A 13,481-nucleotide genomic window follows, 5' to 3' on the forward strand; every position below is an offset into this window, starting at 1 on the left:
TTGGTGTTTCTGTAATGCTGACCACGCCTATGTATGCCAAGCCAATTCCCTGTGGTCTCCTTTGTGGGGAAGAATCGGGTTGCTCTGATTTAGCCTCTGGAACACTGCTGCCGTAGGTTCACTCGGTCTGTGTTGTGAGCTGAAGTCTCTCGGTGTGTTGTCCTCCTGGGCCAGCTGGACCAGCAAGGGAATGCCCTTGGTTCTGGGTCTGCATTATGTTGCATTGTGGCACTGTGGACCCAGCCACTTGCCTCACCTCAGATGACTCGCTTCTTGGCAGACTCTTCTGCCTTACATTGATTCCCCTTCTACTGCAGTGCCTTCAGTAAGAATCAGATGAATCAGACCAGCTGGTTTTTGTTTGGATGTGCTTGTTGCCCTCAGATGCATAAAAAGGTGTGGTTTCAGCTGTATGGAAAAACACATCCAGCCAATTAATTAAGGGATTAAGCAAGTGTGTCTATACAGTATATACAGTCCACAATAAGCCTTGCCCTTTTGATGCTAGCATTTTTTTATTAACATTAGATTAATTGTCAACATTAGATTCATTTGTGATGAAAATCACTGCTAATCAATTACTCATGTTCATGGACATTGTGTTTAGTAGCATCTTCCTTCCACTCATTAACATCGCAGAGCTCCATCCTTTTTGCTGTGTTGTTCTGCATTTTGCACTGCTGTGATGCAGGCACCAGGGGGTTAAATTCATAGAAGAAATCCTATCAGTGAGCTGCTGAAGTCAGAGAGAGGAAACAGCACTGCATGGGTGGAGGGAGAGGAAAGGAGGAGGAGGAGAAGAGCAGAAAGGAGAGAGAGCGCGAGAGAGAAAGTGTGTGAGAGAGAGAGGAGGCGGAGCACAAAGGAGAGAGAGAGCAAGAGAGAGAAAGGAGGGGAGAGCAGAAGGGCGAGAGAGAGAGAGGAGGGGGAGAAAAAGAGCAGCGATGATGCTACTGATGTAACCTGTGCCATTACCATAGCCACCCCTATACGTGTGCATGTGTGTGTGTGCACGCTCACGCCTCATTTGTGTGTCAACCGTGGAGGGGAGGAGGTGGTGGGTGGAGTTACATGTCGCCATCCTCTCATCTGTCTGGCTGTGTGCTCCCTTAGACAAACCTGGTCGCCTCGGAGAGACACTCGGTAAGAGAGAGAGAGAGAGAGAGAAAAGGGAGAGAGAGAGAAAAAAAGGGAGGGGGGGAATGAAGGGAGGGAACAAGAGAGAGAGAAATACAGAGCCAGAAAGACGGCAGAAGGGGCCTTGTTTCAGTTGTTAGTTAATGCAAAGGGTGAGGGAGAAACAGGAGAGGCAGTGAGACACAGAGCGAGTGAGGGAGAAGGGAGACAGGGACCAAGAGGAGAGAGAGCGAGAGAGGGAGCGAAAGAGGCGGTCGCCATGGAGCAGGTGGCTCAGTCCCCGCGTCGCCGTAGCGACAGCTCAGTGAAAGAGTCTCTTTTTTTCCCGGTTCTGGAACGCAACGAGAAGGAGCGTCTGGAGGCCCTAATGCGACGTTCCATGGAACGGGGCCAGCCGATGGACCAGAGGCCGAAGCGGTGGACGTGGGGGGGCCCGCCTGGAGACTGCCAGGGTGAGTCCTGGGGGGGGGGGGGGGGGGGGGGTGAAAATCTATCTGGGTGTGGAGGCTGCAATGCAGGGGGGGGGGGCGCGCTTATGTCTCAAAAAATGTGGATTTGGATGTGGTGATTGAGTCACTGAGGAAGGAGGAAATTCGATTGGGGTGTGTTAGTGATGGGTGTGTGTATGTGTGTTTGTATACATGCGTAGGTTTTTTGCTGTATTCCACAGCCTAATCACCGTCACTAGCCTTATAGCTATATTTGGCCTTGTGTTTTTTTAAGCCATTGCCACTTTAGCTGGAAAAACCTGGGCAGCTCCCTGTGTGATTGTCTGTATGTGTGTGTGAATGTGTGTGTCTGTGTGTGTGTGTGTGAGTGTGTGTGTGTGTGTGTGTGTGTGTGTGTGTGAGGGCAATGTCAGTCAGCTACATCACATCCTGCTCCCTCTGCGGAGCTCAGCGGCTGTTTTCAGGGAGTTGCCCCAGCTGTGTAGTGTGCTCTTCAGCCTCAAGGTTAGAGCTGACGCCCTCTCAGATCGTTATCTCCGGTCGGCACACTCACACTACCCTGTGGTTAATCACCGGCTCAGAGCAAAAACCAGCACGGACGAAGTTAGCTCGCAAACGCAGTCCCTCAAACTAGCCTGTCAGTCTGCTGGTCCAGTTGTCGCCCCCGCCCCCTCCCCCTCGTCTCTAAACCTCCTTTGAGATTGCTTACTGTGGAGGTAAACACCCAGTGGTCTGTTTCTGTCAGACACTGTCAGCATATCAAATATTAGTGCTACTGAATGAATGTGTGAACGAATTAACTGGTGCTACTGAACAATTCTATACATCTAATATATTATATATATATATATGTTTGCTAAGAAGAGAGGTTTGCTAAAATGAGGAGATGTGGAGAGATGGAGAGAGAGACAGTGAGCGAGAGATACACATAAGGCTGAGGCTGCTGCCATTGGGAGCGAGACAAGTGCACCACCCAGGCTCTGTGGTGCATTCATAATGCTATCAATTATTTAAACTGTCCGAGAGCACCAACTCACGAGGTGATCCGGAGACCTGCTCTGGAATCTCGAATCAGAAATCGGTGGCCCAGCTCTTATGAGGGAAGGAAGGGGGTTAGCACAGGGACTGACCTGGGATCAGAGTATTGAGAGCGCTGACAAAAATTCTATTTGATCCATACGGCCGGCTTATCTAAGTGCCCAGATCGGGAGTCAGTTTTGTGGTTGTCTCTGATGCAGTTAGGCCTCTCATGAAACCCGATCTTTGCAGTGACAGGGCCCTTGCAGTGCGCAAATCTTTCAACGTCCTCGGGTGTTTTTTTTTTTTTTTTTACTGTAGATTTCATTACCAGGATGCTCATCTTACATATGATAACCTGTGCAGTTTGTATTACCATTACGAGGCTGTTAGCTGGAGCCAGCTATAGCCTTTTGTTACCATTTTGCTGACCCTTCTCGCTTAAACTAGCCATTTTGTTCATACTGCTGAAGTATGTTTTCAGAACAGGCTTGTGAAACGCAGTCTCTCATGCAGTTATTCATCCTTGTTTTTGGGCTCGAGCTAATGTACTTTTCCTGATCGTGTAGGCACAGCTGTTTCCCTCTCCGTCACTGTTGATGCTAGCCCTGAGAGTAGAAGGCTTACTGTGCCCATGTGATTCTCATGTGTTGCGGAAACGCACATGTGTCATTAACGCTGGTTGTGTGTTTTTTGCTTGTGTGTGGCTTTCCTCTCTCTGTGTGACGTTACCTGATGCCCAGGTGACCTTAAGACCGCCCCGCCCTCTCATTCTACCGCCACCTCCTTAGCCCATGACCCCGCCTCTGCCAGCCTTTCCGGGATGGGTACTGACCTTCTGATACTCTATGTTCCACTCCAGTCTGTGTTTACCTGATCCACCACAGTAGCCTGCCATTCTGTACACGCATGCACAGATACAATGAGTTTGGAATTGTGATCGTGTTTTTGTGTGTGTGTGGGTGTGTGTGTGTGGGTATGGATTCACGGATCACTGATAATTGGTAACCTTCACATCTTCAGTTTCACAGTGTGTCATGGATATGCAGAGTAATAATCATCAATATGTTTTGGTCTTGATATGCATGACGTGTATTTGGTGAGATACTGTGTTGTTCTTCCCCTCATTACTGAGCATCTTCTTTCTTTTGTTAACCCTTCCCTGATTTTTCTCAAGAGGAATGGAAAATGTTGTGATGATAATCATCACAGATAAATAAATGAGTAATTAAAGGTATAATGCCGCCTCTGCCTCTCATCACTGAGTGCCCCTCTCTGGAACAGCTTCCTGTCTCAGCAGGGGCCCTGGCTGCGTGGGCAGCTGGTTGGTGGGTGAGGCACAAGGCACCGTACATTGGTAGCAGCGACGTCTCCTTGGCTCTGGCAGGGTGGGGATGAGGCAGAGAAGAGATGGAGGGCACTGGATCTGCGGCTGTGTGTGTCCTGTTGGGCTCCAGTTTGCTTCTGCTCCCCAAATCACATTAAGGCTACTGCCCAGCAGCAGCAGCAGCAGCAGCAGCAGTAGCAGCAGTGATTCATCCCAGCAGTGCCCCCCTCCCTCCTCATCCTAGACAGAGACATGCACGCAAAAAAAACAAATCACACACGTGCAAACACACATGCACACACAAACAAATACACACACATGTGCTAACACACATTCACATACAGACAGAGCTACAAATACATACGCACAGTCCTTCAAACACAACTAGGGCAGCATACACGCACTCTTAGGCCACCCTAAGGCCTACTTACTTCTAACTGAGTCTGCTTTATGTAAATTAGTGCATATCTGAGTTCTGTCTTTTCACCCAGTGGGAGACTTTAAAAACAAATATATCACTAATATATTCCAGCTAAACCGACAAGCTGGCTGGAAAATAAGTCTTTTGGTTTATTAATTGTCCCTTTTAAATTGAGATATCCATTCCTTGTAATGTGTTTTGTGACTCTGTGCCATGTGAATGTTGATATTGGTTTCTTCTATATCGTTGCTTTGTTCTCATTGTTGTTTTTGCCTTTTTTCCCCGTGGACTGTCACCCCTCTTGTGATGTGTATCTCATCTCTGAAGTGGTGGCTGATTATATGGCCCTGTCTGAGTCTCAAGACTCGTCCCTCAACAAACGTCTGTCCTCCTCTTCCGCCGCTTTACCCATTCTCACAGAGAGAGGCAAGTGTGTGTGAAGGTGTATCTGTGTCTGTGTTTGGGTGGCTGCCTCTGAAATAGCTCTCATAAATCATACGTATTCAATTTGCTCCTGTCTCTCCCTGTGTCCTCCCGACGTGATCTCTGACCCTGCAGTCTTGTACCTTTGTCCTCATTTAGCTTCCAGCCCCCACCGGTCTCCCTACAGGGGCTCCCCCAGCCGAGCAGATCGCAGGAAGAACAACGGTGGCACCGCAGGAGTCATGGAGGAGTCCAAGGACTTAGCCACAATCCTCAAGACGGTTCAGGTCCGCCATCTCAATTGTGGAATCATGTTCTTGCTCAAAGCAAATGGACTCACGTAGTTCAGACAGTTATATTTGGTGCACAGCACTGTGGGACACATGTCGCTGTGGAACTGGTCTCCTAGCAACTGTACCACTGTGATCCTTTCCAGTCCAGCCACATCGTACTGGAATCTGTTGCACGGCATGCATGGGCTCACATATAGTCAAGACATGATCTTGCTTTGTCTTGTAGGGTTTTCCCCCAGCAAAACACACAGTTGAATTATGTGTAAGACACGCACATGAATATGCATGTGTTCTTAGCCCAAAAGCTTTGTCTCTTTTCTGTTCTCAGATGGAGAAACAGGTTGGATGCACCACCCCCACCCTATTAGACCCAACCCCCAAACGCCTTGAATCCCCCACCACACCAACCAAAAGTGCCTCTCCTAAGACACAAAAGAACCATGGCACCCCAAAAAGGTTCCACCTTATTGTCTTTGCTATATTCTATTTTAATTTTGAATTGTTAATGCAAAATGTATCAAATACTGATACTTATGTGTATTTGCAAAGGTCTGACTAATGTTGAATGGTATCACATGCCAACATAAATAGTTGTATTTCACTGTAGGTTTATCAGAGTGTAATTCTAGCTGCATGTTAACCTTAAATACTAAATCAAAATCTGGATGCCATTGTTACAAAAGCTTCTATGGTCGCAGGGCCAGATCTTCCAAGAGCCGCACCCAGTCCCCCTGTTCCCCAGGACTGTTCCCCTCTTCCTCGATGAGACACAGGGCCACCACTCCGTCCGACGGCCCCAGAAGGCTGGAGGGTGAGGAGAAAGCAGCTGCTGAAACCCGAGGCTCTAGCACTCTGGATAGAAAAAACACCAAGTCTGAGAACTCAGAGCGGAGAATGCCCAAGTCTGCAAGCCGGGACCTGGGAGACCGCAATGCAGGTGAACTACTCCCTTTAATCACCAGCCAAGTAGCACTGTCCTCAAACACATTTCAATTTTTTATGGAGGGAATTGTATTTTGCACCATGTGGTAACAGCTACAGTATAAACAAGAAATGAATAGGTCCTTTGCCAGGTGAGAGTCTGACAAAGGCAGGTTGGCCAAAACCTTTCTCTAGCTGTAAGATATCTATTGTCCTCAGAAACAAACAAATTAAATCACAGAAATTCAATGTACAAAATGAAACCTTGGCTTGAAACGGCTTTATCAGAGATACAGATTATACCTATGGTATGCATGTAGAGAGCAGAGAACATAGTGGTTGCTTCCAGAATTGTATGCATTATATGTCTGTATTCACAAAACATTCAGATTATATGTGTGTATTCACATAACATTGAGAACATATCAGTACACATGTCAGATCTCAGCTATTTGGTCAAAACGCTGAGCAAAATGTGGTGGGAGCAGATCATCTAAAAGTGATTTACATTTCATGGTTGGGGTTAGCTCCATTTTGTATCCCCTAAATATCTGTGTGTGGTTGGGTGGCTTCCTTTAAGGTCCTTTTTATACAGAGATAAGGGCGTTATGAAGACCCCTCATTAAGCCACCTTTGCTTGTATATGCTGAACCAACCAGAGCTATCCAGCATTGCGGAACCAAAGGCGTGACGTTTAATGTAGCATCAATCTTCACCTATAAAGTTGTGTACGAGACCACTGACAACTCAGACAGTTCCAACTTGGAAAATTGCACTAGAAAGCCACTTGAAGATGTAGCTCGGACTCAGAAACTCAAAGAAAAAAATATCCCAGCTTCAGTAAGGCATGCAATTTCATCAATTTGGCATCATAATCAATATGGTGAGGAACCTAACAGATCCTTACAGAGACCTTGAGCATAGATTAACTAGGATAAACACCTTTTTAAATATGTGAGAAGATCCATGAAGAGGAAATTTATCAAAATGCACGAGACATTTTGTTACTTAATTATTGATAGCCAGCAGGTAGAAGGTAAATCCATTGATGAGTCATCACCACATTGTGTTTACATTTGCTCAAATTAAAGTCAGAGCTGGGAATATGTGGACATTCTGAATTCCGAGTTGCCTCGAAAGCTCCATAACATCTGTGTCGGAAATAAACTAGCCTATCTGTTATTTTCAAAAGCAATGATGGCTGAACTTAGTGTCTGCATGCTCTTGCAAGCTGTGCATATTTATCGCAATGTTCAGGCTTAAGCAAAGTACCACATGTACCACATGTTAATGTTTGTCGTGTCAGATTTGTGTGTTCTGACAGCATAGTAGTCCTGCTTCATTTTGGTTAGCTGCTAGGCTGCGTCACACCCCTGTTCCGACATGCCGGCTTTCCCTTTTACACAGACATTGCTCCACCTCTGTGACAACCTTCACTGCAGGCTCACAGGCAGAACAACAATGACACCCCATTCTGCCTCTGTACCTTTTATACAGAACGATGAGGTGGAATGATGACGCACTATTCCCGCCTTGAAAACTCTGTGTCAAAAGACTCTGAACCCACTGTCATGCTTATTCATTGTGTCTTGCGTTTGTGTGTCTGTGTACTGCTAGTACAACTTCCCCATCTACCCACCTCTGAACTTATGTCCTTTATTTCTGCTTTACACTGTGGACATAAATTATAAATGATAAGAATGTGTGTTTATGTATATAGAGTCCCCAGGGACTCCCACAGGGAAGTCTTTCGCGGGGACCACGGATGCTGAGGAGGCTGCCAGGCTGCTGGCTGAGCGGCGCAGACAGGCCCGAGTTCAGAAGGACCTGGAGGAGAAACAGCGAGTAGAGGATGAGAGGTACATGGAACCTTACCCTCTTTTTTCTAAATGTCCCTAACGTGATTAATACAAGTTTATCTTTCTATCTATTCCATTTGCACTTTGTATACTTCCCTAAGACCTCTTGCTGGTGCTCCAGAACGCCTGGCGGTTACGGAGTATGATTAACAGAGATAACCCTAACCCTAACCGTTAAGATGACCAGTTGTTGTTGTCTTGATGTTTAAACAAAAAGTGCACTTTTAGATGGAATAAAATCGATCTAGACCCATATGGTTTATGCACCTTTCTTTTGAGTTGTTAAGGCCACTTTTAAGAACCTTATGTTGAATGTGTCTAGAGAGATGTGTGGCAGAACCATGTTTAGCTTTTAGGCAACCTTTTTCAGCTTTCAATGGGACTTTTTGACAACGTAGGGTTCTTGATATGAAAAAGGTTAAGGTTTCCTTTAACTGTAAAATAAGCCATCGTGACATTTGAAATGCAATGAAAGCATACTTATCCATTCTAATGGATGACCAATCTCTTGTTCTGACTGCATGTCAGGGGTGGAAGTGATGGGGCTTCATCACGGTGGAAAAAAGAAGCAATGCTCAATGAAGCATTAAACAATCAATCAAACCTAACAGGCTTTAAAATTAGCTGGTTAACAGTCTAGTCTTAGGGACATTTCAGGCTCCCAGAGTATGTTGTGTGTATCTGGGTTTCTGAGATTAAATACATGGGTGTGACTGTGCATATTATATGGTTGTGTGAATGTGGCAAAGGATGTATCTAGTATGCGTGTGCATTTACATGCCCAAGTGTGTTGATATGTTTTGGTTGTTTGTGTGTGTGTGTGTGTGTGTGTGTGTGTGTGTGTGTGTGTGTGTGTGTGTGTGTGTGTGTGTGTGTGTGTGTGTATTAACACTCTCCATTACCACCCGCAGACTGAGGGCTGAGGAGGATCAGAGGAGGCAGGTGGAGGAGCGAGCGAGGCAGGAGCAGGCGGCACGCTGGGCGGAGGAGGAGAGGAAGAAGCAGGAGGAGGCGCGGCAGCAGAAGGAGTTGGAGGACAGACAACAGAGAGAGCGGCGCTGGAAGGAGATGCAGGATCAATGGGACAGAGAGGTCAGGGGGCAAATACACTTACTTCCCACTTTTGTATTATATTATATTATAGACTATAATATAATATAATATCATTTATAGTATAGTAAATTATAGTACAGAGACAGTATATCATATTAAATTATATTGTAGTATATTATAATATATTGTGGTATAGTATATTATAATCATATAATATTGTAGTATATTATATTATATCGTAAGATTAAACATATAAAATACATTAACTGAAGACAATTTTTTGTCTTTTTAAGATCTGTTGTTTGTTTTCAACTAAGGGATAATTATTCAGGCATCTAAAACATACACGTGTGGAAACATCAACCTCAAATGGAAGCATGCGTGTTGTCAGTAAACATGAATCTGTGCATTACTCATTTCTGTTCATATGTGATGACGTCATGCCTTTCTGTGTGTGCGCCATGGTTACGGGCAGAGAGAGGAGGCGGTGCTTCGGGCCCACAGGGAGGCGGAGCGAAAGCAGCAGGAGCGAGAGCTGCTGAAGCTGAGGGAGGAGCAGGAGCGACTGCAGAGGAAGAAGGTGCCCATCTTCTACATCAGATAAACCTACAGCACTTCTTTTCTCCTCAGCTATTCACCACACAAATATTTAACATTAAATTACAACAACATAGGTAACAATGGTATCAGCCAGATAGACTGCAGAAAGAGATGATTATTTGGCGTTGTTTCATCTATTAGATTTTATAACCCTGGATATCAGCACCACAATTGTCATAACAGACGAGTGATTAGACAGTTTCACAGACACCCTTTTTGAACAAAACTACACAGTAAAGGTTTCAATCTTGCAGATTGTTTGATATATTTATTTGTTATGTTGCTCTGCCCTTCAGCATCTTAATCCACCATGAATGGATGACTTCAGCGCTGATAAATAAAACATTCAATACACTCATTTTATTATAACTTAAAACTTGACCTCAGCATCACTGCTGTCATTATGTTAGACAATTTAATCCCAATCACAGTGTACAGAGTGATTTGGAGAGTGTATTGATATGTAAAACATTGAATGCATTCATTTTGTCCCAGTTGTCTCTTGTTGATTAAGGAGGAGAAACTGCAGGTGGAAAAGAGATTTTATGAGATTCTTAATCATGGAATTTTTCAACGCCTCAATCCCCCATTAGAGTAAAAAAGTTATCAGCTGATAAATCTCAGATATTCAAAACATTCCTGGAATAAAATGTACAAAACATCAGTCACTACCGCACACTAAGTGACACTCCTGAGAAAAAGACGGACTACATTGTTTATTAGGTTGTATAACCCTGTAGCTTATCTTCATCATATTAGAGCAATAAGTAGCAGATACACATCTGCCTAACAACAAGAGAAGCTGGAAAAGGGAAGAGGTTCTCCTCTCTATAGTCAAATTGGTGGAAGCAGGTGAGACTACGCAGGAAGAAGTCTGTAATGTCTTCTATCAGATTGCATAACATTGTGTTACTCCCCAAGACAGCATCTCAGTTCCCATTGAGTAGAAACATAAACAGCTGGTATACAAAATATTTAACACTTTTATAAAACACATCTGTGTACAGCAGAGAAAGCAGGAGCAGACTTCCCACTTTTCCTCACATCGTACAGCACTTCACGGTCTCACACAGAGTACACTTCCTGTCAATCAGCTGTCAAGTTTAACATTTCTTACAATTTAATGTTCCTATTACCACACATTTGGTGGTAAACATAAGGGATATGACTTTTAGGTGGCTACAAAACTGACTCAGTGAAATTAAACAAAGTACTGGTGTCCATTCTTGAAACATTAACCGTCATGTATCTTGTGTACTGTGCTGTTTCCCTCTCAGAGGATTGAGGAGATCATGAAAAGGACACGGAAAAGTGAAGACCCAAAGGTAAAAAAAAAAAAATGAAAACAATCGTAGACATTTTTAAACAAAAGATGTAATTCAGTAACTGGTAATTCAGCAGTTCCACTGTCAGAGGTTGTAGAGTATACTGATGAGGTGCATTGGTTGATGCTCAAAACAAAGAGCATGGTAGAGGAACACAAGGCATTAATCAGACACTGTTGTGCTGTACATTCTGTGCCTGCTCAGAAAGACGAAGTGCCAGTGGAGATGCAATCCCACATCTACTCGCAAGAGCCGGTACAGGAGCGCAGAGGTATGCCCAAAGGTTAAATAGAGGTTGATTGTCTATTTCATAATGGGATTGCAGCCTTTGCCACGGGTCCTCTATCTCTCTCCCTTTCTCTAACACACACACACACAGGCAGACAGACCCACACACACACACACACACACACACACACACACACACACACACACACACACACACACACACACACACACATAGCACACAGGTCCACAGCACTAAGACAAGGATGATGGATTCTCTGCCTATCTATTTCAAAGTTTTATTATAAGCATTATCACTAGCAACCAACACAACACACAAAAAGTAAGCGTGCACACACACACACACACACACACACACAAACCTATTGGGGCACACCACACACAAACACACACACACACACACACACACACACTCACAAACCTATTCGGGCACACCACACACACACACACACACACACACACACACACACACACACACACACACACACACACACACACACACACACACACAAGATAAGGAGTGTCTGCAGAGTGACTCAGCATGCCAGAACAGCTTTTGAGAACAGCTCCACTGTGTGGTTTAATAGGAAACTTCCCAATATATTTTTTACATCGCTCTGTCAATATACCTGTTAAATCACAAATATAACTGACCCAATTAGTGTATGAGTCTATAGTGACCACATTTTATATAAAATGTATATGTAATCAGACTTAGTAATTTGATAGATGCAATGAATATTTATATGTAAGTGCATTAATTGAGACAAGATCTGAATTTGGCCTGCACTAAGTTCAGTTTCTACTCTGACTTACTCCACAGACATCAAACAGACCAGCGTGGGTCAGCTGCAGAGACCAGAGCTTGCCGGGGTGAAGGCTGGTGAATATCAGCTTCCCACCACAATGGAGTCTCCCCCCATCAGCCTGGAGCCCCTCGAGGCCAAGAACTCTGGGGCAGACGACCTCTCAGATGGCGTCCAGTCTATGGACGTTAGGTAACCTGATCCACCACTTATCATTCCTGAGTCACATCCACTGTGTCTTACTGTTCTGTGTTCAGCTCAACTCTTTCGAAATGAGGAGAAATTAAATTAACTGAACATTAGAAAAAATGCCATCTCATTGCATATGGTTGCTATATGGCTCTCATTTGGGGCTATTTTCAGCTCAGTTCTTTGCAATTTCAAATCAGCTTCAGGTAGTTGATTGAATTCAGTAATGATGCTGCTTTTTGGGCAATCATTATCATTATCTGTGCAGATACAATTCCTGATGGATTCAAATTCCCTGGTTTGACTGATTTGACAGTGAATTTAGCCCCAGTGCCATGTTGCATGACACTGCGTCACGTGGTTACTTACTTGTGGGATACTTCTCTTTCGCTGTATCCTACATGTGCTCTCCCCCAACCCCACACCAATCCCTGCCTCCCACTCTCATCCCCCACACCCATCCTACCAACCCCATCCCCACCCCCCCACCCCAACAGCCCCGTATCAAGAGATGAGCTCGTCTCTGTGCCAGACTTCTCCCCAGTCAACGAGGCTTCCCAGAATAGCATGAGCAATGCCAAGGCCCTGGAGGATCTGCTGGAAATAACAGGCCAGGCCTCCTACCCCAGACTCCCCTCCGGAGGCACGCTTGGGGACCTCAATAAGAACCTGATTGAGGGGTTCAGCAGTACCGGTGCTGACTCTCAGCTCATCCAGAGCGCCACCTCTGACAAGCTTGGCATCTAAGTAACCAGGTGATAACAACACATTCACGGTAGTTTTCATAACTCTGTGTGTGTCTCCTCATTCCAGAATGGCTCTCTGTCTCTGGGTTGAAGTTTTGATCATTGTGAATATTTTCCTGCCGTGTCCCCAGGGCGTGTCGGTGACTCTTGGCGGGACAGGTGTGCTGGGCAATGGAAGCAGAAGAGGGACTGCATCAGCCAATCAGTTTCACCTCTCTAACCTGCAGGAAAGCCCCTCCATTCCTTGTCCCCAAGATTCTCTGACGCAAGATCGGAGAGCAACCACTGAATGTTACCTGCAGTTAAATCACTCTGACACTGACATACACTATACACATCTTGTGCGCAAATACCAACGTGCAATATACACAGAAGCATACACAGGGACTCACACACAAAACATAGCTTTGCTTCTCTGTCAGGGCAGTTTTATTTCAGATTACTCTATGACAGTACTGGCTGTGCAAGCCAATGTAATATAGTGTAGCAGTTGCTGGGAACTCTATATTCATCTCACCCACTCCTAGCATTTGATAGGTGAGCACAGTTTAGTCCTGTAGCAACTCGACATTTCTTTTGATGTATTATGCTGTCTTGAGAGTATTCTGACCAGCAGTCTTACAGTGCACTGTACATGTGATTTTGTGTAGTGTCTATATGGTGTATTGT

At 44.9% G+C, this 13,481-nt stretch overlaps 1 protein-coding gene across 1 annotated transcript; it reads left to right on the top strand.

The window, feature by feature from the left end:
- Positions 1-998: 998 nt before the first annotated feature.
- Positions 999-12,813, top strand: map7d2b (MAP7 domain containing 2b; the record flags this gene model as incomplete). Its single annotated transcript, XM_080854749.1, is given in 14 exon segments — positions 999-1,152; positions 1,155-1,589; positions 3,347-3,430; positions 4,679-4,783; positions 4,934-5,061; positions 5,396-5,523; positions 5,766-6,004; positions 7,709-7,847; positions 8,759-8,939; positions 9,376-9,480; positions 10,778-10,825; positions 11,030-11,096; positions 11,895-12,069; positions 12,564-12,813. Coding segments are annotated over 14 exon segments (2,238 nt in total).
- Positions 12,814-13,481: the final 668 nt, after the last annotated feature.

Source organism: Sprattus sprattus (genome assembly GCF_963457725.1).
Source record: "Sprattus sprattus genome assembly, chromosome: 17".
Lineage (NCBI taxonomy): Eukaryota > Metazoa > Chordata > Actinopteri > Clupeiformes > Clupeidae > Sprattus > Sprattus sprattus.